Genomic DNA, 25,776 nt, shown 5'->3' on the forward strand with positions numbered 1-25,776 from the left:
ATGAAATCGATGAAACAAAGGTATGGCGGCTCTAAAATTTTGTTTGCGAACCCTAGAGCATATTGGGGAAGGAGATGATTCAAATTCCAACTATGAATAAATATAAAAGTAAAAGACAAAAAACGCACCTTGAGTTTCGGACTCTACTACTGTCAAAATAATTACATTTTACGGAAATTATTAATTCATATCTATAATGTATCAGAAAATTGATTAATTTTTGAAAATTAATCTCCGAGTTTTCTACAACTCGCTAGGCCCAGACCAACCGCCCGACTCACGCCTATCGCGATTCTGAACATGGGAATACATATTAGGATTTGAGATCATGTTTAGTACAAGTTTTTTTTTGGATTTTAAATCTTTCAGATTCTATCGGATATCCATTTAGGTTGGGTTTGGTTCGGATAAAACCCATCATCTGAAATACATAAAACAAGATCCATTCGGTATTTATGTCTGATTTGGATCGGTTCGTATTCATTTTTATCGGATCGGGTTTAGTTCGGGTTCGGTCTATTTTCCCAGCCTTAGTTTGGACCATTCATAAGAAAATTAATCTAATAATAATCTAACAAAATATTTTTTGAATCTTTTCAAAATTATTTCTGAAAATTAGTTAATTTAAATTCTAGTTAACATAAATTATTATTAGAAATTAAAATTAAGTTATTTTGATTTATAAACGAAAATTCAAATTATATAAATATTTTAATTATATTTTAAATGATAATAACAATGTAAAGTGATGAATTTTCGAAATTACCTTTTAAAAATATTTTAAATAGATTATGCTAGAAAACAATATTCATTTATATTTAAATTTTAAAATAAAATAGTTTATATATTAAAATATAATTAATGAATTATTTCATGTGTAATTTTTTATTCAGAGTATCCCTTAATTTTTAATTCAATTTTTATTTTTATTTAACTAATTATATTCAGACTCATGTTGCATTGAATGAGAAATGTGTACGTGGAAGCGAAATCATATGGAAATGTAGTAGTGAGATATTCTAAAAAACTATAAATCATATATGTTTTCATATCTAATATATATATATATATATATTTAAAATATAACAATAATTTTATAAAACTTATGACTAACAATTATCTGATTTAAATAAAAAATAAAAAACACCCATTTATTAAATAATTAATCCATTCAACTGATTTATATTATAATTGTGAAATACTAACAATTAAATTTATAAAATATGTTATCTAGTTAATCAAATTAATTATTTTTCATATATCACAATATATTCAAATGTATATGGAATATTTCTATAAAAATACTGGGCACAAAGATAATTTTAGTATTAATTTTAATATTTTCATATATTATTCTCTCAATTTAAGACAATTATTTTTTGCATTTTGAATAAATAAAAACATGATTCTATATTTATTACTTATTTATATTATAGGGTTGTTTAAGAAAAGCGAGATTGCAAAGCGGAGCAAAAGGTGATTTTGGAATATTTTGGAAACGAGATTCCTAATGCTTCCACAAGCTTTCATTTCTAATACTGATTCTGAAACGAAAAACAGACATCCTATGACGCTTCCAAGTAACCTAGATCCAAAAAATAATTCTTATTTAAATTGTTTTGAAACTTAACCCGGACACTAAACTAGACAATATACCGAATCACCGGGTTATTGGGTCGACTGCGAGTGAACCGTAAATTAATGAATACATTAATTTTTTTATATAATAATATATTAGTTATTAAAAATATAAGAAATATTTTATGTTTTAGATTGGAAAAATGCTTAACTTTATTTTTAATTATACATACAAAATATAAAAAAAACTATTTACAATTTTTGTAACAACCTAAGGTCATCTCTAATGGGGGAGATGTGTAATAGAGTTCCTAACATATAAAAAAATCAAAAGAAATGAAAAAGTAGGAGAGAGGTTAGCAATCGATACTGAAAACACATCCTATAAAAAACCTCTTCGAAACTTTTATGTAAATATGTGTCATTGTGTGAATGGTTTGTTTTTCTAAATTAATTAAAATTTTAATATAAACCTAAACTGTATTAAAATAATAGTGTGGAAGCACCGTATCCTATTGGTTAAGGTTTAAAGGCTTCTACATCTAGGTCTAGGGTTCAAATCCCAAACTATGCAATTTCTTGCAGATTGCGCATTATTGGAGGTCCATGTTTCAATTCCCGGAAAAAGCGATTTATTAAACAATTATGCAGACTATGAAAGAAAGTCTAACAAGAGATCTTCAACATGGTGCAAGTAAAATCCGGCCAGGCGTAGGTCTTCGTAGGACGGATCTTGATGTGCCGTGGGGTAGCGCACCGGGCAAAACAAGCATGCATGGCTTGATCATGGAAAGCAGTAAAGATATATGTTCATTTTTTGACTCATATCTTCCAAACCACGAGGCTTCTACGCATGAAATCACTTGGAGAATATTCTCAACTCAATTACGGAGCTCCTTGAAGAAGAATCAGATCAAACAAAGTTCATATGTGATAGTTATGCTATTTACAAATCAGGTGATCTTCAGTTCTCGCGAATTCAGACCACCCGAGAAGCTCGAAATGGCTAACCTTCTTTCTGATGAACCAACGGTCAATTCAATCATGACAAAGGTTATTATTCATGTTCTAAATGTTCAATAAAGCATTGGGCTTGATGGTTTTCAAAAAGATTCAAAAACGAACTTGTTTGGGCCAAATGGAGAAACCGATAAATATTGGCTAAGGGAAAAGATGGATTTCGACCAGGCCTCAAAGGGACATGTCTTGGCCCATATCAGGAGTATATTATTCACCTTTCAAAGTCCTGGTCGTGGCTATATGAAGAGGTAGTCCAAGTTTCAGTCAAAGACTTTATTTAGTCAAGTCTTTGTTTCTATTTCCAATGTCTTGTTTTTAGCACATTTTTCTTTGGATCTCTACAACTTGTAATCCTATAAATAAGGCCTTAGAGCCAAGAAATAAAACAGATTGTTTTTCCTTTTTTATGAGTTTCTCTCATTGTTTTTTGTTTAGAACACTTCTTAGTTTCTTGGTGAGGTTATCTCCAAGTTTCGATCCTTCTTTTGTTGGACCGGTGCGTCACATCCGGCAACGATCGAAGTCTGGTAGTATCTTTGGGCTATTCCGCAACCTTTAGTGTCACCCCTCATTCCATCAGATCTCCTCTTGGAGTTCATATCTTTCTTTCAAATCCGGTCGAGTGATCCTTTTAAGGCGTATCAAGTGGTATCAGAGCCACTCTTCCGGTAACTCTATTATCATTCCATCTTCTCATCTCTCCATCTTCTTCAAACACTTCTTCTTCTACTTTTCTTGAATCCGGGCCCCTCATTACCATCCATTTATAAAAAAAAAAAAGATTTACGATTTGATTCAAAAAAAAAAAAAAAAATAGAAAAAGTTCAAAGTTTGTTTTGTGGATTGGTGGTGGAAGAGAAAGCCTACTGGCTGAGGAGAAATCCAGCCTTTGAGGTGGTTAAAACGGATTTCAAAAATCAAAAATCTCTTATCTATCTATCTTGAGAAAAACCCTTTGTTTGCTTTGGATCTACCCATTGGGATTCTTGATTTGTTCTCTTAGAACCTTGAGGAGACTCTTGAGTGACCACTAAAATCTTAGAGAAACACTTGTGTGGGTGAGATCAAACACTTGAGAGTGTGAGGATTATTTTATCTGTTAACCCTTTTGTGTTAAGTAATTTTTCAGGATAAAGATGTTTGGTCTTCACAAGGGAAGTAGCAAGAAGAAATTCCAACGAGAGGCTAACTTTAAATCTTCATCTCAAAATTCATTGAATGTTTTTGATGATTTTGTTCCTGTGCAGGAAAGACTAGCCCAAAGAAGATCACATAAGATGCCGAACAGGAGGTGCAAAGAGCAGTTCAAAACGTCCAAAGGCGAAGCTGATCCAAAAAGGAAACATTTTCAGTTTGATGTCCAACAATTTTGTGATAACTTTGTGAAGGTTGTGGACAAAGCCCTCAAGGACGTCAGCAAGAGCCAAAAGAAGAGCACACCCACACGTGCCCCAGTAGCTGAGCCATCAATTTTCATCAGTGAAAAATCCAAAGGTAAATCTGAAAACAACCTTGAAGATCTAAAAGATTTTTCAGATTCTTTACCAATTTTTGATAAGTATGATGAAGAGCTAATGGAAAGTTGGATCACTTGTGAGGATGAATGTGATCTTCCTTCTCCAAAACCTGATCTTATGTTTGATATTGATAATGAAGAGACTAATGGACTAACCTGTTTTGAACCGGAGCATCCGAGTAGTCTTGTTCTAGTTTCACAGGTTTTTGAGGAAGAACCATTGAACTACCAACATCAAGGACCACGTCTTGAGACTAGGAGACCCTTGGACAATGATCTTAGTCCCATCTTTGATGAAGAAGACGAGCTTGATCCAATCTTTGATGAGGAAGCACCAAGCACATCATCCATCATCATAGAGAAACATCTTTGCTTTGATCCAGGCACAACTTCTACGCCTTTGCCTAAAAAGCACTGTGAGAAACTTTATTTACTTAATTCTCTGCCTGAAATGTTTGTTAAGATCAGTTCTCCTGTTGTAAATCGTTTTGGTTTTGACAAAGTTAAAGAATTTTGTGTTTCAAATTCTGTTTTTGATAACATGATTCATTCTTCTGAGAAATTTGAACTTGACGGAATTCTTGATCAAAAACGTTTTCAAAATGGCAATGACATCCATTTTGGATTTGTTTTGAGTCTTGATCAGTTTTTGAAACATAGCAAAAGTTTTGATCATCTTGAAAAATCATTTGAGCTTGATTTGCAACAGTCTGATTTTTGTGCTAGAAAATCGTTTGGTTCATCTGTCTTCAAAGAAAATGACTTTAATCTGAGCCTTTATAGACATGAAATGATCACTGGTAATTTATTTGCATCCACTTGTGCCTTGGACGAATTTTTTGTTAAGAAGTTGCTGAAACAAAAATCACATAGAGCTGAAACCGATTTTATTTTTGATTCTGTTTTGAAGCTTGATAACTTGTGTGTTGAAACTGATAAACCTTGGCATAATTTGAAACCAATGTTTAAAAATTGTGTTGTCTTGAGCTTTGATGTCATCTTGGTTTACAACACATTCTTTGATGATTATCCTAAGAGCTTGGATCATGTTCTTGATGTCCTAAGGATAGAGAAACTCTTTGATTATTTCTCTCGCAGATTTGATGTGGTTTCCCTAGTTGTTTTGAAAGTACAAGATAAGTATGATCATTTCCCAAGGAGAGAAAACACTGGTGAACGCCAAAGTTCTTATGTATCAGGGACATGGAACTGGAAGTACTTGAGGAAAACAAGTCCAAAACTCCAAGGAACTTTCTGTCCATACTTTTCCTTCATTGAATTTTATATGATTTTAAAATTTGTTTTCTCTTATTCATTTGCTTTTGATAGAGGTGAAATGGATTTGAGGTCAAATCCTTTTCAAGAGGGAGGGAATGATGTGCCGTGGGGTAGCGCACCGGGCAAAACAGGCATGCATGGCTTGATCATGGAAAGCAGTAAAGATATATGTTCATTGTTTGACTCATATCTTCCAAACCACGAGGCTTATACGCATGAAATCACTTGGAAAATGTTCTCAACTCAATTACGGAGCTCCTTGAAGAAGAATCAGATCAAACGAAGTTCATATGTGATAGTTATGCTATTTACAAATCAGGTGATCTCCAGTTCTCGCGAATTCAGACCACCCGAGAAGCTCGAAATGGCTAACCTTCTTTCTGATGAACCAACGGTCAATTCAATCATGAAAAAGGTTATTATTCATGTTATAAATGTTCAAGAAAGCATTGGGCTTGATGGTTTTCAAAAAGATTCAAAAACGAACTTGTTTGGGCCAAATGGAGAAACCGATAAATATTGGCTAAGGGAAAAGATGGATTTCGACCAGGCCTCAAAGGGACATGTCTTGGCCCATATCAGGAGTATATTATTCACCTTTCAAAGTCCTGGTCGTGGCTATATGAAGAGGTAGTCCAAGTTTCAGTCAAAGACTTTATTTAGTCAAGTCTTTGTTTCTATTTCCAATGTCTTGTTTTTAGCACATTTTTCTTTGGATCTCTACAACTTGTAATCCTATAAATAAGACCTTAGAGCCACGAAATAAAACAGATTGTTTTTCCTTTTTTATGAGTTTCTCTCATTGTTCTTTGTTTAGAACACTTCTTAGTTTCTTGGTGAGGTTATCTCCAAGTTTCGATCCTTCTTTTGTTGGACCGGTGCGTCACATCCGGCAACGATCGAAGTCTGGTAGTATCTTTGGGCTATTCCGCAACCCTTAGTGTCACCCCTCGATCCATCAGTTCTCAATCCTCTCGGATCTGAGTTCATATCAACCTTACCGAAAGAGTGATCCATATTTTGGTCGTATCTGATCTTCTATGTAATCTTTCTCATAATTGTAGTATCATAATAAATCAGCGTTAAAAAATAAATAATAGTAGTGGTAAGAACCTAAAAAGATGAAACTAACCGATAAACATGCACTAAGAGATATAGTAAGAGTTAAAATCCTTAAGTATATAAATGTCTGTGAATGATAAAATTAAAGTTTTAATACATAATAAACCAAAAGTAAAACATAAAATTGCAATAGATTATCGATAACAAAATAAACTAATGTCACATCAACTAGTTTTGTTAATATCCACATGATCATTTGATCTATTTATTTTTGAAAAACTAAAAACCTAAATTTTTAATTAGAATACAAAAAAATATTTTAATAATGTAACTAAAAAATATCAAGAAAAATAATTGAAAGTTACGTATTGGTTCAATCACTGGTTTAACCAATCACCGGATTTCGGGTTTTAATGATTTTCTTTGTGTATTTTACCGGATTTTTAAATAATTGTTTTTCCTAAAAACCAAACCGGATTACTACTGGATCCTTAAGGTCCTTAAGCTCCCATTTGAACAAGGCTTTGGTATGGCCTCGATTGCTACAACTAATGATAAAACAGTAGCAATATGCTGTATAAGTAGTATGTTGTAGAAGTTGTATGCTTTCATTAAACATTTTAATAAACTGATTGCTAGAGCAGAAACAATATACAGTTTAAAATTACCACAAAATATGTAATCTATTTATTTTGAAATAATATATATTAAATTATAATATATATTAATAATATATTTGTTAAAAATAATAAATCTTATTTAATTATATAAATTAAATTAAATTTAAATGTGAATTATTATTATCTTAAAATTGTAAAATTTATTTAAAAATATAAAATTCATTATTTATTTATTGGTAGAACAGTAAATGATTCATATATAATATTATCATAAAAATTAATATATGATATATAATTTACTTATTTCTAAATAATATAGATATTTTTATTTTATAATATGTAATATATAAATATATAAATATATATATATTTTGTTATGTTTTGTTATTAAAAATAATGAATGATATGTGTAATTGTATAAATTATATTATATTTTAAATGTGAAATATTGTTCTTTTAGAAAAGTTAAAAATATTTAACAGCAACATTTATTTATAAAAATATAATTTTTTATTATAAACATAATTTTTTATAATATTAAATAAAAATAAATTAATTATATATAATTTTTTTAAAAAATTATGTATTCTAACTGCAAATGCTCTACCAAAAACTCCATATGAGAGCATTGAGCAAAAAGCATTTGGAGAGCATTAGAATCTTGTAAATGCTTTTCTAAATGTTTTTGTGATAAATGTTGATTGGATAATGACGAGCTGCTAATGTTCTACCAGTCAAGCCCTATGACTTGATATCAAGTGCAGTTTCTCAATGTATTTTTATTTTGCTGACAAGAAGGATGGTTTGGATAATCTTGTTAAGAAAATGACATCAATTCGTAATTTTGTGGATAATCACAATCCGACATGCCGAGTTAAACTTGGGGATTTCGCAATTCCAAAGTTTAAGATCTCTTTTGGGTTTTTGAGGCGTCAGGGTCTTTCGAGGAATGTGTTTCAAATGCTTTGTACCATAAAGCTTGTGTCGAGATCGATGAAGAAGGGGCTGAAGCTGCTGCTACTACTTTTGGTACGCCAACAAGCTATACTAAAAATAGGGTTAATATTGTGGCTGATCATCCCGTTCTTTTCTTGATTAGAGAAAACACAACGGGAGCCGTTTTGTTTGTTGGTCAAATTGTTGATCCTTCTAAATCTTCTTAACCGAGCTAAGATCAAGTTAAATGGAAATTCTCGTTTCTATCCGTTTTGTTTAGCTCGATCCTGTTCCCGTACCAAAATTTATTTGTTGGGACAATTTAATTTGTTGTATATACTAGGGTTTAGGGTTTATCACAACGGCTTAAATTTATATATTTTTAGTTTTTTTTTGGAAAAATATATTATTTTAAAATTAAATTAATATGTTTTAAAGGCAGGTTTGATTTGGTTGGACCATATTAAATTGTAACCCAAATGTTTTGGTTCGGTCTTTGTTCAAGTTATTTTAACTGATAAAAGCTAGATTTGATAAAGTTATTTTATCTCATAACTTACATTATTTGTTTCTTAATGCTTTTTTTTTGTTAAAGAGTTATTTTCATCTTAGTGCGGAAAAATATTCCTTGATCTTTTCCTTATTAAAAAGGGTTAAACCGACTATACAGATACGCCGACGTCCAAGCGTAGTGTATATATTACATATGCATGTACTTGTGCTTGCTTACACGAAATATAAAGTAGAACCCCCAAAGACGGTGATGGATAACACAAAGATGAAAGAAAAAGTTGGTAAATCACAAGTTGCAGATTTGTCTATCCAAGAGACGAATCCAAAGAAGAAACAAAAACTTAAGCCATGTTCGTTAGTCAAACGCTGCGATCGAGATGAGCGTCACAAAATTTAACGGAAGCTTGGGAAGAATCGACGCACGATCCGCTGCTTTTAACCGTTTTTCAGCCGCAGAGGAGAGAGAATATGGACAAAATGAGACGCTGTTATTTTTTGCGTCACCAGCGTCACCGGAGCTCTTTGAATATTTGATCGCTGCGTTTTCTATTTTATCACCGGCGAAACTAATAAAACAGAAAACTGTGAAAAAATGCAGTCGCATGTCTTGATCGCAGCGTTACCCAAACGAACAGGGCTTTAGTGAATCACAAGTAATCCCAAGACCTTCTCTATCGAAGTTTGATTTGGTAAACGCGATAGAGAAGCAAAACGACGTGGCCATGTGCCTTGCGGGGAAAGTAATCTCAACCCTAGACAAAAACACTAACTTGGTCTTTTCACCGGCATCAATAAACACCGTGCTCATCATGGCGGCTAATAGGCCAGAAGAAGAAGAAACACTAAGAGCATGATTAATGAAAATTTAAGGTGAAGTTCTTAGCGGAATATAAGAAACAATCTCTTAACTTTTAATTAAAAAACCCCTCCTTAATCATGTTCCAAGATCCTTTATCCTCTCCTTTCTTAGGTCTTCTTCAACAAACGAGCTCAACGCTGTGTTCAGTGAGGTCTGTTCTCTGGTTCTCGCAGACGGTAGTGCAAGCGGTGGCCCTAAAATCACGGCAGTCAATGGAGTCTGGATAGATCAATCATTCCCTGTTGATTCCTCGCGGCAGGATCTCTTAGTAAACTTCTTCAAAGCTGAGTTCGCTCAAGTTGACTTCAGTACCAAGGTACTTTTACTTTTTATTATTTTTAGGCTTTTGATTATTACTGGAACATAACCTCCGTCCGGTTGTTTCTTTTATTTTTATTTTTGTTTATTTTTTTAGTGGGGTAGGGGATTTTATAGGCATTCTATTTATTCCTTTGATAATTTTATAGTTAGATACATTTTGTTGTTATTGATTGATGATGATTTTGCTGTTTTGAAGGCGGAAATAGTGCGTAAGGAGGTGAATGCGTGGGCTTCACGTCACACGAATAATCTCATCCAAGATGTTCTTCCTGAAGGATCCGTGACAAGCCAAACCAATTGGATTTATGGAAATGCATTGTATTTTAAAGGAGCTTGGGAAGAGTAGTTCGAGAAGTATCTGACTAAGCACAAACCATTTCACCTTCTCAACGGAGAATCAGTCACTGTGGCTTTCATGAGCATCTATAAGAACCAATATGTAAAGGCTTATGATGGTTTCTAGGTCCCGAGGCTCGATTATCAACAAGGCCGTGATGATACCAACCGAAAATTCTCAATGTACTTCTATCTACCTGACAAAAGAGATGGATTGTATAATCTTTTGAAGAAATTAACATCTACTCATGGATTTTTGGACCGTCACATTCCGAGATACAAAGATCGAGTTGGTGAATTCAGAATCCAAAATTTAAGATCGAATTTGGTTTTGAAGCTTCAAAGGCTTTTGATGATATTGAGCTTTAAGTGTCATTGTACCAGAAAGCTTTTATTGAGATCGATGAAGTAGGTACTGAAGCTGCAGCTACTACTGTCGTGGTTTGCACTACAGGCTCGAGCGCTTTTGCGCCGGAGAGGATAGATTTCTTGGCAGATCATCCATTTCTTTTTTGATTAGAGAAGACAAAACTGGAACTGTTTTGTTTGTTGGACAAATTTTTGATCCTTCCCAAGGTCTTTTATGAATTTCGCTGTCCATTGGGTTTGAGGTTTTAGTGAACTCATTGATTTGAATTGCACTGTTGGACCGAATTTTGGTCATGTTGTTAATGGACCACAATCGATCAAATGGGCCGAGAAGAGTTGAAGCCCACAACAAGCACTCGAGCAGATATGTCTGTCTTAGAGATAATCGCAAGTCCCTCTCGGTCAAAGAAGGAGCTGCAAAAAGAAATGAAGAAGCAAAACGACGCTGACTTGGCCCTTACTGGTAAAGTGATTGCTTCCAAAGCAAGAAACTCTAATTTCGTCTTCTCTCCGGCATCACTCAACAGCGTCCTAACCATTGAGGCTGCCAGTGCCAGCTCTGCTACTGAAGAACGGAAGGCCGTCTTCAACGAGACTGCTACCGTCGCTTTTGCTGATGGAAAGGCGAATGGTGGCCCTAAGATCACGGCAATCAACGGTGTTTGGGTCGAGCAATCACTCCCGGTTGATCATTCGTATAAAAATCTTTTGGTGAATGTCTTCAAGGCTACTTTCACTCAAGTTGACTTCAGGTCCAAGGTAGGTTTCCCCCCAATGCCTTGGTTTTCTTTTTGTTTGACAAAAGTTCCCATGCTTTAGTTTTAGAGAAAAAGACAAAAATAACAAGTTTATGTTCCCAAACTAGCACTCAAGGTCAAAAGTCACAAAAATAGCACTTAATGTTTTATCAAAAGTCACAAACTTAGGGTTTAGAGTTAAAGGGTGGGGTTTAGGATTTAGGGTTTAGGGTTTAGGGTTTAGGGTTTAGAGTTTAGGGTTTAGGGTTTAGGGTTTAGGGTTTAGGGTTTAGAGTTTAGGGTTTAGGGTTTATGGTTTAGGGTTTAGGGTTTAGAGTTTAGGGTTTAGGGTTTAGTGTTTAGGGTTTAGGGTTTAGAGTTGAGAAATGAGGTTTTGGGGATAAGATTTCAAATTTTGAAAAATAAAAAATTAAAATTTTCAAAGGATAAACTTAGAAATGTGTTATTTTGGTCATTTTAGTTTTTGAGTGCTATTTTTGTGATATAAACTTAGAAATGTGCTATTTTGGAGATTTGCCCTTAGTTTTATATGCGATTATATTGAATTAATACTAATATATATTTATGGGCAAATGTCCAAAATAGCACATTTCTAAGTTTATATCACAAAAATAGCACTCAAAAACTAAAATGACCAAAATAGCACCTTTCTAAGTTTATATCTTATCCCCAAAACCTCATTTCTCAATTCTAAACCCTAAACCCTAAACTCTAAACCATAAACCCTAAACTCTAAACCCTAAATCCTAAACCCTAAACCCTAAACCCTAAACTCTAAACCCTAAACCCTAAACCCTAAACCCTAAATTCTAAACCCTAAACCCTAAACCCTAAATCCTAAACCCTAAACTCTAAACCCTAAACCCTAAACCCTAAACCTTAAATCCTAAACCCCACCCTTTAACTCAAAACCTTAAGTTTGTTACTTTTGATAAAACATTAAGTGCTATTTTTGTGACTTTTGACTTTGAGTGCTAGTTTGAGAACAAAAACTTGATTTAGTGCTATTTTTGTCTTTTTTTCTATTTTTATTGTTCTGAAGGCTGACCAAGTGCGTAGAGAGCTGAATAAATGGGTTTCAGATCAGACCAATGGTCTCATCAAGGATCTTCTTCCTCCTGGATCCGTTGATAACAAAACGGATAAGGTTTATGGAAACGCATTGTACTTCAAGGGAGCTTGGGAAGACAAATTCAGCAAGTCAAAGACGAAAGACAGAGACTTTCACCTTCTCAATGGAACCTCAGTCTCTGTGCCGTTCATGAGCAGTGGTCATGATCGCCAATACGTTCAGAGATGTGGTGGTTTCAAGGTCCTTGTGCTCCCATTTCGACAAGGCCTTGATATCAACCGCAGTTTCTCAATGTATTTCTATCTTCCCGACAAGAAAGATGGTTTGGATAATCTTGTTAAGAAAATGACATCAACCCCTGGTTTTGTGGATAATCACAATCCGACATGTCGAGTTAAACTTGGCGATCTCGCTATTCCAAAGTTTAAGATCTCTTTTGGGTTTGAGGCTTCAAGGGCTTTCGAGGGAAGTCTGGTTTCAAAGGCTTTGTATCATAAAGCTTGTGTCGAGATCGATGAAGAAGGCGCTGAAGCTGCTGCTGCTACTATTTTTGCTGTGCCAAGAAGCTATACTAAAGCTAGCGTTGATTTCGTGGCTGATCATCCCTTTCTTTTCTTGATTAGAGAGAACACAACGGGAACCGTTTTGTTTGCTGGTCAAATCTTCGATCCTTAACCGGGCCGAGATCAGATTCAACTTGGCAAAGTCTGTGTCCTAGCTGTTATGGTTTTAGTTTTATGTTCTAGATTGAGAAATTATATTTAGAAACCAAAAATTAGTTTCAGTCTATATATTAGGTTTAGTTTATAGGAAACGTTCAGTTCCTTGAACTGATATGTGATATGTCTACGAAGATTTGGTTCAGGCCATATCGGTTTGATTTGATGTTTTCTACGAATTTATATTTTATTATTACTAGGTGATTTTTCCGTGCTCATATACGGATATAAATATCATAAAATAAATATATTATAATAATTTATTAATATTTTAGCTTTAATTATTATATTAATTATATTGTAATCAATATGAATGGTTTTAAATAATATTATGTTATTTTAATTAGACGTATAATTTTGGATATATAATATCTCGACTGTTTGGTTATTATTTGGATATATTAGATAACATTTACTTTTCCGATTCACCTAACAACTTAAAGTTTTGATTAATTTTGTTATTTTGATGTAGTTTGATTCTTGTCTTAGATTTGCAAACATATTTTAGTAAGATTATGTATAATTCATTATATGTTGTTTTGAGAATCAAATAGTAAAAGTAAACTAAAGTGTTGACGATTCAAAGTTACATAAATAAATATAACAATGATAGTCATTTGAAACCTTATGTATATATATATATATAAGTTATACAAAATACTTAATTGTAATAGTTGGTTAATATATATTTATAAATATTATTTGAAAACTTCATATTTATTTGTAATATGTTGAGCCGTTCTATAATTTATATGTATAAAAATATTACTATAAATAAAAAATATTATTTTAAATTAATGTTTGACTTTGTATAAAAATTTTGAATTGGTCTAGTTACTCATTTTGTGGGTATATTGTGTTACATATACTCCGTCAAATTAAAGTATAATTGTTTATATTTATTGTATTAGTTTGGTTGTTCATCTTAGATGTGTAAATATATTTTGATTTTTTAGTAATTTAGTATACGTTAATTTGGAAAAAGAAAATTATAACAATAAAATGATGATAGGTACAAAGTTACATAAAAACATAACCGATAAATTTTAAAATGGAAGATTATTTCTTTACTTTGATATCAAGATTATTTTTCTAAACTTTACTTATTATGAAATCACATTATATATATAAATATATATTCTTCTTAAATTTTATTAATATTTTATTTATCCTATATGTTAATTTAAAAAATATTAAAGGGAACTTAAATAATAAAGAAAGATTAAATTAAATTAAATTTTATTCATTAAATGTATCTTAATTTATGTTATTAAATTATTTTGTAATAATTTGAGAAATATATTGATTTAAATAAAATGCTTAATAGTTTTAAAATATATATTATGTTTTTTAAGATTATCTTTTAAAAGGGAAGATTATTTCTTTACTTTAAAATCAAGATTATTTTGTGAACATTCCTTATTATGAATTACACTATATATATAAAAGATATTTTCGTTTTAAAAATTATAAATTTCTTTAATATATTGGTTTTTTGAAAAATAAAGAAAATGGAAACCTAAATAAAAAATAAAATAATAAAATAAATATTTAATAATGATAATTAGATATATTTGACTCATTAAGGGTATCATCGTAATCAATCACCGTGAGAGTTAACATGAGCATGACACGTAAGAAACTAACTTCTCAAATAATATTATAGAAATTTTGGTCAGCAAAGTTTGGTATTTCTTTTTTTAGCAGCTTCATAAATTATGCAATAAGTTAACTATCTAAGAATTACATTTTTCTCACATTTTTCTTACAATATACATTAATAACTAGGTGTTTTGTCCGCACATGCAGGCATTTTACTAATAGTTATTAATATATTTCTTATGATTTAAACATGACAATAACTTATTTTTTATATTCTTTATCATTTTAGTTTTCTTTGATTTTTATCCGGTCTACGTCTTCTTAGTACAAAGGAAAACTATAAAACTATGAAACCATGAGAGCATAATTACATATCAAATATTACACACAATAAAGTAAAATAAGGATGTGAACTTCTTTTTTGGACAACGTAGAATGTGAACTTTTGGTCTCTCTTAATCTACTTTGTATTTTTGAACCAGAAAAATGTATTAAATTACCAAAAAAACATTGAAACACACAAATCCAAGTAAAAATAAAATAAATAGAAAGTAAATAAAAAATAAAGTTCGATGATAATTTAGAAAAAAAACTTACAAAAAAAAATAAATTGAGATAATGATAATATTTCATTGGTTTACGTGATAAATATATACATTGAGTTATCAAAATATTTCATAAGTTTACATTTAATAAACAAAAAAAAAATAGATAATGATAGTTTTATTATTATAGTTAATTATATAATGATAAATCTAATTGTTCATTAAAAATATATCTACTTTAGCCGTTTTAGAGATTAAACCATTAAACACATGTTCATAACATGATTACATAAGCAACTCTCTAAACTTAATATCAAAGCATAAGTTTTCTTATAAATTAAACAGTAATAAAACATATAAGTGAAATAACTGCAATTAAATAATTTGGAATAACTAATTCATAATTCCAAACTGCATGTAATAAAACTGATTTGCTTCCTAGTCTTTTAAACTCAACGAAAGAAAAAAAACATAAAACTCCAACTAAACAGATAACAAATATCGAAAGTACATAAATATAGATGTCAAGAACCCAAAAAGGATCTAAAGCTAAAGAGAGAATTAAGCTTTGATGTTGTTCATATAGAATGTTGTTCATATAGCCGTTAATGCAAACAACTACATCAATAATATTGTTTGGCAAAAAAATATTGTTTGATCTGAACAAAATGATTGAACCACTGAAAAGAGAACGTTGACATAAGAATGAAAGTGATATCATGAAGATAACGCAAGCAATTGAACCAGAAAACACTATACCTAGAGGATGAAAAAAAACTATAACCGATACAACTTGGAATGAATGAGAAAAATGAGACTATAAAATTTAAAACATCTTACATCACATGATAACAAGAATTGGTCTTCACTTGTGAAAGTTAAAATAATTATAATTTTAGTTCTAATTAGAAATTTTGAAATAATTATATTATTTAATGAATAAATTAATGATTTAAGCTAGAAACTAATAAGAAACTTGTGAAAGTTAAAATAATTATAATTCCAATTAGAAAGTTCGAAATAGTATACTATTTAAGTTAATAAATTAATTAAAAATTTCGAAATATTTATATTATTTAAATTAATAATTTAAATATTTAAGCTAAAAACTAATAATAATAATAATATGACAAATAAAAAAAATTAGCTAAAATCATGGAGAATGTGACAAATCAGAAGAATCACTTCATAAATAATAGTATAGATAAATATATATCTATACTATTAAAACAGAAACCATAACTTATTTTATGTGTGATTTTTTCATTTAGAGTTTGGACCATTCCTTGAAAAATTAATCAAATTTTACATAGATTAATCATAATTTATTTTATATCTATACTATTAAAATAGAAACCATAACCTATTTTATATGTGATTTTTTTTCATTTGGAGTTTGGACCATTCCTTAAATAATTAAACAAATTTTACATAGTTATAATCTATACTACTAAAACATAAGTCATAACTTGTTTCATGCGTGTTTTTTTTTTAATTTGGAGTTTGGACCATTCCATACAAAATTAATCAAATTGTACATAGCTTAATTATTATACATTTTAATATCTTTATCTTTGTTTTTTTGAAATACAAATGAATAATTTTATTAAAAAATGTAACAAAATATTTTTTTTGAAATATTTTTAAAATTATTTAATTTAAATTATAATTATCATAAAATATTATTAGAATTTAAAATTGAGTTATTTTTGATTTATAAACGAATATTCAAGTTATATAAAATATTCTAATTTTATTTTAATGATAATAGCAAATTAAATTGATTAATTTTTGAAAATACATTTTAAGAAAAAATTAAATAGGTTTTGTTAGAAAAAAATATTCATTTCTGTTTCGAATTTTATAATAAAATTATTTATATATTAAAATATAATTAATAATATATTTCATGTGTTATTTTGTTTTGTTTAGAGCATCCTTTAAAGTTTATTAAATGAATGTTTTTAATTTAAATATTAATATCCTAACGTGTGTTACATGAATCGGAAGTTGGTAATTGTAAAGCTAATTGTATGCAAATGCATATGTGAGATTTAAAAAAAACTATAAAGCATATATGTGTTGGAAGCGCATATCCATATATATATATATTAAAATTAATTTTATGAAACTTTTGACTAACAATCACTTATTCATTTAATAACTATATCCATCCAACTGGTTTTATATTATAATTGTGAAAATAATTTTCTTTTTTAATAATTGTAAAAATTCTAATTTATAAAACAAATATTATCAAGTTAATCAAATTAATTATTTTTCTTATCTCACAACATATTTGAATTTATATGCAATATTTCATGTTAAAACTACTGAACAAAGATAATTCTAGTATTAGTTTTAATAATTGAAAATTTTATAATTTCTATTTAATACTGGGGTAAACGACCTATTTCCCCTGAGAAATCAATACAATACTAGAAGGGGGATAATCTCAACTCTCAGCTATGCCACGTCATCAAAAATAATCCTCCAATCATAGCTCTTTATTTCCGGGTTGGGCTTCAAATCACAATTGAATGGGCTTTGTTTCACTTCCGGGTTATGGGTTGAATGTGTTTCGGTTTTGTCGTTGTTTTGGTTTTATCTTTTAACTAAGCCTAGATCTACGGAGACGAAGTCGCGAGTCTGCGAGTCTCTTCTCCTCATCCCCAATTCACTTCGTCTTCTCACTTTCAAACCGTAGCTTCTGAGTTTTTTCATCCTATTCTTCACAATCAATTTCGCAATCAATTTCTTCTTAGCGAAGGAGATGAGGAAGAGAAGCGCGAGAAAGAGGAGAGCCGAGGCAGGGCCACCACTGGTGCCCGATCCGAGAGAGGAAATTGGAGGCGAGGAGGTAGATGTGGGGACGCTTGGTCTTGGATTCGTCGGCGCCGGATTCACCGGGATAAGAGAGATCGGCGTCGGAGTGAGGACGGCGGAAGGAGAGAGCGCGATCGAGCATCGTCGTCGCGTTGGCCCGTAAACCCATTAACGAGACCTAATCAGAGAGCGCACCACCAAACCGTCACGAGGATCTCTATCTCCTTCTCTGTTGCGCAGGAGACGATCTCCATCTCTATTCGTCCTTTCCGAACCTGAGAAACGTGAACGGAGATGGTACCTTTGTCATTATCTCAACATAATCTCTGGCCGCCGGAATCTGTATCTACGGTGTTTCGGGGTTACGCAACCGCCACATCGAAACACGCCTGCGACCATCTTCGCCGTCACCTCCGGCTTGGCTTCCATATCCGCTCTTCCCTTCAGGTTCAAGCTAACTTTCTTCTCTTATATTTTTCTCCTAAAGTTTTGAACTTTGGAACAAAAAAGGTTTAAACTTTCTAATTAGCTCTTTTGCAATTCTAATTGTAAAAAGGTTTCAACTTTCAATCACGATCATAGCTGCTTTCAAAATTTATCTCATTTTGTCTTGGACTCTCTGTCTCTCTGCTGCTTTTGACAGATACTGCTGCAAGTCTATGAGACTGCACGAACGGAGTTCTCAAGAAGAGTCGTTGTATTCAACAGGGCTAAGTTTCTTCACTCCAGAGATGATATCAGATCTTCGTTATCTGTATGTTTCTTTAGTGGATGAGAGAGTAGGATAGGTCCTAGAGGTGAGGAGGGGTCATCATCAAATCAGGAGACATCCAAGAGAAACACAAGCAGTGGACGGAGGTGGACCAATGTCCTCCTTGCCGTTAACGTTAGGTAATGTGTTTAGTTCTTCTCTCTGTTACATGTAACAATAGATCATGTCTTTTGGTTTGAGATGTTGCATTAGATAAATGCTTTAGGCTTATGGGTTTCATTCTTGTGTCATGACAGAATGTATATTGCACAAGTTGCATCCAATGGTAGAGTGCTGACATGGGGAGCCAAGGTATCATATTCAGAGACTTGATTAAATACAAGAGGGAAACAATTTGATATCTGAATATCTCTGTTCCATTTCTCTTAAGTCTATCTCCAATGAAATTTTTTGGTTCTTACGATAAGCCAACTCATCTAATAGCTTTTACAGATAAAACATTGTTTGTTCTCTTCTCACCGCTTGCTCGAAACAAGTATGTTAATTTTTTTTTTTGGTCCTGTGGAATTTCAGGGCTTTGTTTTTTTTTAATAAGTTACAATATTTATATTAAGAGTTTTGAATTTAATGAGTTTGGTGGAAGCTCAACGTTGGCTGCAACTCTTACTTGGGACAATGAACTGTATTGGATGCTGGAGAATACTACTGAAGAACTTAAAGAGACTATGCTTTAGGTAAACCTAGAACAAATTCTGCTTTTAAGTTATTGAATGGTCTTTACACTAAAGAGAATTTTGCTGTGTCAGGTTTCTTCTGTTGTTATGAGGTTACGTATAGGGAGTCTCTAGATTTATATGTTCTTAGCAAGAATTATGTTCCCACAAAAGGATCACATTACATTGCTGTAAAGAAGGCTTTGGAGATGATTAAGCAAAATATTTCATCTCTTAGTAAGGTAGTTTAGTGACCAGTGTCTGTCTCTATTCTTGCACTGTTATGATTAGCTTAACTGATGCGTTCTGTTATTGTTTGACAGAGTGAAGGGCATGATGCTTATCACTTCTCTCTGCAACTAACTGGTGCACCAGCTCTTATCGGGAACACGATATGTATATAAGTAGTCTCTTGGTGAATTATGTTTGATTCACATATCTTGAAGAAATTTTTGTTAAAGATATTTGCATTTTGTTTGACATACATCTTTGTGCAATCACCTGAGAGGATTTTCCAAAGGAACCGGTTAGGCGTCTGCAGTGAAGCTTTGACTGCAACTAGGCCTCGAGCTGCTTCAACTGCGTGTGATATCGAGATATAGCATGACTTACTAACCAGGTTAGTTTTTAATTCTACTGTTTTAAAAAATCACATAATCCCAAGCCCTTTTTTCATTGAAATTTCCGGATATGCATACTGATTTGGTTTACCAAATTGCTGCAGCCCTAAAGATGACTTGAGTTTCCGGATATTCCTATTGCTCTGCATCTTTTAAACCTTTTGTCTATAGTTAGTTTGAATTTTGACTCTTTAACAAGTGTACTGACACATGTTATATTATCATATTTCTTCCTTTCAGTCTATATGTGAGAAAAAACTGTGAAGAAGCTTGCAAGATTGCAGCACCTATATTCTCAATTGGCGGAGAAGCTGAGGAGAGAAGATGACAAGGTGAGATAATAGTATTTGAATAATTTTACATAGCATGATCATCTAGATAGCTTGAAGTTAAGGGTTGTGAATGTTATCTCCAGGTTTTTCTTTTCTTCACAGTTGGTTTGACTCCTTTGTGTTTTTGTCTACAGTTTAACGTCATCTTGGCTGCTCTGCATCCAACTCCAGCTGTTTGTGTGCTTCCAGCAGAAGAAGCCAGACTTTTGATCAAGGAAATTGGTGAAATATTAGCTGTTTGTAACATATTTTTATAAATGCACTTCTCTACAACCAGAGCCAAACCGGTCAGATTGTAAGCTTGCCTCATCTCTGGGAAGAGGAGCTCATGTCCTAAACTAAAGAATTTTTCATTAGGTTGCAGTATCTGTATCTGTTTTTTTTTCTCCATCATATCCACCATCAACTAACTTGAGTATAGATGTTCCGAAACAATAACAATGAGGAAAAAGAAGGGCTTTATGATTACCGATCCTGTGAAGATTGAAAATATAGTTATGAATGTGGTCTCCCCGAATCCCCAAAGCAGCTTGAGCAGTAACGAAGTGGGAAAACAAAGCCTCAAGGCTTTTGCTGGTCAGGTATTGTAGATAGGACGAGGCCTTTGATTAATACATTGCAACACGTTGATGGTACCAAAATAATTATTACTTGATATAGCATTCACAAGAATGATTTTTCTGGTTTAATCGTAGTTCTTTTTCAAGTACCCGTCAATTACATCTCCATGCTGCATATCGTACAAGGAACAAATAAATTATAGTGTGGTTATCTAACCTAAATTAAAAAGAATAATACAAGTACATTCTTTCACAACTTTTCGTGGCATTTCAACAAAGAAAATTCCAGTAATAGCCGAGTTAACATGATAGAAATATAACAAGCATCATAAGCTCACTTTTAATTAAAAAATTTTTAGTAACATATATTTTGAAAATTACAGTTGTTTTGTGGATAACATAATTCATTTCATTTTCAAATATGATAGCAATACAAAATTTGAACAAAAAAATTAAAATTTCAAAATATGCATACCTAACTTAACATTTTTTTCTATAACTGTGAAAACAATTATATCGCAATAATCAAAGTTCTAATTTAAATATACAGAGGAAATACTAATTGTGATTAAGAAACACACATAAATTACTGAGAAATAGTTGAAGTTAACTCACGACAAAAAAAAGAAGTTTAAGTTAACTCAGTCGACGATAATATTTTAAAAATATTCTATTTGTTATCATATTCAAATTAGAAAAGACGTTTACAAAAATGAATAAAATATTTTCATAGTGAACGTGGTCATCTATAATAGAGCTGGGTATAAAATCCGACACCAAATCCGTTGATTCAAAATACTAGAACCTAAATCAGGTTAGATCTATAAAAGTATTGAACGGATATTAAGTTGGAAGAGATTAGATAACTGATCTCGATTAGATAATTCCCAATATCTAAAGGTAATCCAAATATATCTGAAATTATATAAGGTGTCACCCTTGAATATATTTATTTCCTCAATTTCAAATATTATGTGTCTTTTTCTGATATATTAAGTATTTTGATAATTTAAAATTAAATTAAATTTATAAAATCAAATTGTTAGAAAATAACATGTCATCTATATTAGAGCAGGGTATAAAATCCGGCACCAAATCCGCTGATTCAAAATCTTAGAACCTAAATCAGATTGGGTCTGTAAAAGTACTGAACGAATATTAAGTTAGAAGAGATTATATATTTGATCTCGATTAGACAATGCTCGATATCTAAAGGTAATCCAAATATATCCTAAATTATATAAGATGTTACTCTTGAATTAGTTATTTCATCAATTACAAATATTATATGTAACTAAAATAGTGCAAGTTCACTGATTTCAAACAAAAAATATAAATCTTTGAATATCTACTATGTTAGAATAGTGATGAAGTATGTTCTCATATTTTATACGTGTAATACAAGGTTCATTTCTATCGCAACCAGATGGACCTACTATTAATAATTTTTTTCATGATAATCCAATATATAAAATAAAAAATACTTGGATCATAACTTATATTTAACTATTCTTTATTCATTTCACATTTACTTATTTTTCTATATGTATTTTTATATGGTAAAAATGATAAATTTTCCTTTTTATTTATTTCTAATTCAATATATAGTTTATATTTTATAACAAGGGATGCAATATATGTGCATTACTAGATTAAATACATTTCTAATTGTCTAACTCCGGGCGTAGCCCGGAAAAAGTTTCTAGTATCATATAGTAACAGTTACGGATAATGTTTCACTCTCATCCTAATTTCCCATCAATTGAATTTTAAAACGTATATTCCATAGTTTTAAACAAAAACGTGATATGAAATCAGTTATACCAAATATCAAACCAAATTAAAACATTGTGCGCAACTGTTACACTATATTTCTAAGAGGGAAATAATTCATTTATCCCCTTATAAATTTTTTTTTTTAATATTTATTACAATTTGGAGCCAAACATACTTATGAGTTATGATCCTTTGCAACCTCCTCGAGATATTTCCTCCACTTGATTTAGCAACCAGGCCGAAAGCATGTCAATGATCCTTCCGAATCTTCTTAACCGGGCTCAGATCAGGCTTGACCGGGTTTCCGTATGGCTAGCGTGGTAAAAAAGTCGATATATAGTTTTGGTGTAATTCATGTTTTTTAGGGAAATTAAATTTAGATGCAATAGGTCGAAGTGGATGATTCCGAAAACCCTAGTTCAACCTTCTCGATATATATATATATATATATATATATGAGCGCTCAGAACAAATATAAACATAAAAAATTAGAAAGATGATAGGTCGACGATTTGCAACCGGATGTTCTTTTCTTTCAAGGATGAGTTCGAAGATGAAGATACAAAAACTTAGCACATCCTCAGAAACAGCAGATATGTCTGTCTTAGAGATAATCGTAAGTCCCTCTCTGTCAAAGAAGGAGCTGCAAAAAGCAATGAAGAAGCAAAACGATGCTGACTTGGTCCTTACCGGTAAAGTGATTGCTTCAGAAGCAAGAGACTCTCTCCGGCATCACTCAACAGCGTCCTAACCATTGCGGCTGCCAGCTCCGCCTCTGAAGAAAGCAAGGCCGTCTTCAACGAGACTGCTACCGTCGCTTTTGCTGATGGAAAGGCGAACGGTGGCCCCAAGATCACGGCGATTAACGGTGTTTGGGTCGAGCAATCACTTCCGGTTGATCATTCCTATAAGGATCTCATGGAGAATGTCTTCAAGGCTACTTTCACTCAAGTTGACTTCAGGTCCAAGGTAGTTCACATGCGTTAGTTTTATATGCAATTATATTGAATTTATTTTAACATGTCTTTCTTGTTCTGAAGGCTGAACAAGTGCGTAGAGAGCTGAATAAATGGACTTCAGATCAGACAAATGGTCTCATCAAGGATCTTCTTCCTCTTGGATCCGTTAGAACCAATACAGATCAGGTTTATGGAAACGCATTGTACTTCAAGGGAACTTGGAAAGTTAAATTCAGCAAGTCTGAGCGAAAGACAGAGACTTTCACCTTCTCAATGACGCCTCAGTGTCTGCGCCGTTCATGAGGAGCTCTAAACGCCAATACGTTCAGCGTTTTGATGGTTTCAAGGTCCTTAAGCTCCCATTTCAACAAGGCCTTGATATCAAGCGAAGTTTCTCAATGTATTTCTATCTTCCCGACGAGAACGATGGTTTGGATAATCTTGTTAAGAAAATGACATCAACTCGTGGTTTTGTGGATGATCACAATCCGACATGCCGAGTTACTCTTGATGATTTCGCAGTTCCAAAGTTTAAGATCTCTTTTGGATTTGAGGCTTCAAAGGCTTTGTACCATAAAGCTTGTGTGGAGATCGATGAAGAAGGCGCTGAGGCTGCTGCAGCTTCCTTTTATGAAAGACACAGCTATACTCCTAATAGGAACCGTTTTGTGGCTGATCATCCCTTTCTTTTCTTGATTAGAGAAGACACAACGGGAACCGTTTTGTTTGCTGGTTAAATCTTCGATCCTTCTAAATCTTCTTAACCGGGCTAAGATCAGGTTTAATGGTCTATGTCTTGGCTGTTATGGTTCTAGTTTTATGTTCGCATTCCGAAAACTAGTTTTAAGTCTAATTAGGTTTAGTTTATTGGTAACTTTGGTTCATTGAACTGATATGTGATATGTCCACGAAGATTTGGTTCAGGCCTGATCCGTTCGTTTTCATTTTTTTCTACGAATTTATGTTTATTATTTTATTATCAAAACATTATTATAAGCATTAGATCATCTCCATTGGTGGGGATGGTGATTTGAGGTGCTTAGAATTAAAAAAAGTTAAATATTTTGATGTGTTATATTTGTGTAGTTTAGTTTAATTGCTTTGAATAAATATTGGCTAATGAAAGAGAAACATGTGGAATTAAAATTTATTAACCAGTCCCAAAAATATGTGTTCAGAAAATCTCATGAGAGCATACGCATTGGTTACGTTTTGTAAGACTTTCTCACCAGACAAATTAGTATAAAAACTAAAAGCAAGAAAGAGAAAGAAGAAAAGTAGAGGTACAACCCTAGATAAAGAAACTTTGAGCTTGTTAGGAGAGATTAATTATACACGTGTCTGCAACACAAATTTTATGACATCAATTTTAATTAATTTAACTGTTTTACTTCAGAATACTATTATATATATATTGAGAGACTTAGTTTAAGAATTCCATCACTAATGAGCTCTGAGGGCATGAGGGCATCTTTAGTGAGGGATTCTTCCCATATTTCACAAAAAAAAAAAATATATTAAATAAATTAGAAAAAACAAGAGAGAAAAATTTAAAGAGAAAAGTACATTTAAGAAGAAACTTGTAAAAAGACAGATGTCTCTATATAAATGGTGGTATTGGATTTTAAACATTTAATTTCAATTCACAATAAAACTGTGTCTAAAATATTATTATGATAATAAAAAGTGTTTAAAATATTATTATGATATTATCTAGAGACTGAGGTTGAGAAATTAGCCAGTGCTGATGCTCTTCAATGATTTCTCTTTCCTAGTTTTCTATATTTTTATTACTATTGTTTGACTAGTTACCTCCTCTACAATCTGCTGACGCTCTTAGATCATCTACAGTGAATGTTAAATGGTGTTAAAGTTTTGGAACAAATCCACGTGGCATCAACTCCTGTTGAATTGATCAGTTTTCTATGATCAGTTTCGCCATAAGGCGCAATTGGATTGAGAGAAATTGTTGGACAAATTTTTTAATTTTTATTTCCACCTACTAATTCAAACTCATATATTTTATAATATAATTGTTTAAAAAAAAATAAAAATTATATCAAAATTCATGATTTTTATGATCTAGAAATAGATATTCACTACAAGAAAACACGCGAAATCCGACGGCCATATTCGTCGGAAATATCCGACGGACTATTTCGTCGGAAATATCC

At 31.9% G+C, this 25,776-nt stretch overlaps 1 protein-coding gene and 2 pseudogenes across 1 annotated transcript; all 3 read left to right on the plus strand.

The window, feature by feature from the left end:
* Positions 1 to 4,172: 4,172 nt before the first annotated feature.
* LOC106406960 lies at positions 4,173 to 10,626 on the plus strand (annotated as a pseudogene).
* Positions 10,327 to 16,138, plus strand: LOC106406967 (probable non-inhibitory serpin-Z5). The gene is made up of 2 exons (XM_013847732.3): positions 10,327 to 11,167; positions 12,209 to 16,138. Exons 1-2 carry the CDS (start codon positions 10,730 to 10,732, stop codon positions 12,911 to 12,913), a joined length of 1,143 nt encoding a protein of 380 aa, XP_013703186.3. The 5' UTR covers positions 10,327 to 10,729; the 3' UTR covers positions 12,914 to 16,138.
* Positions 16,139 to 17,101: 963 nt separating this feature from the next.
* LOC106416706 lies at positions 17,102 to 25,557 on the plus strand (annotated as a pseudogene).
* The last annotated feature ends 219 nt before the right edge of the window (positions 25,558 to 25,776 follow it).

This window comes from Brassica napus, chromosome C9, assembly GCF_020379485.1.
Source record: "Brassica napus cultivar Da-Ae chromosome C9, Da-Ae, whole genome shotgun sequence".
NCBI lineage: Eukaryota > Viridiplantae > Streptophyta > Magnoliopsida > Brassicales > Brassicaceae > Brassica > Brassica napus.

Bases quoted from the DNA above. Each gene is read 5' to 3' on its own strand.
- LOC106406967 (XM_013847732.3), top strand. From the start codon at position 10,730: ATGGGCCGAGAAGAGTTGAAGCCCACAACAAGCACTCGAGCAGATATG. The intron at 11,168-12,208 runs GTAGGTTTCCCC...ATTGTTCTGAAG, and splicing joins AAGTTGACTTCAGGTCCAAG to GCTGACCAAGTGCGTAGAGA.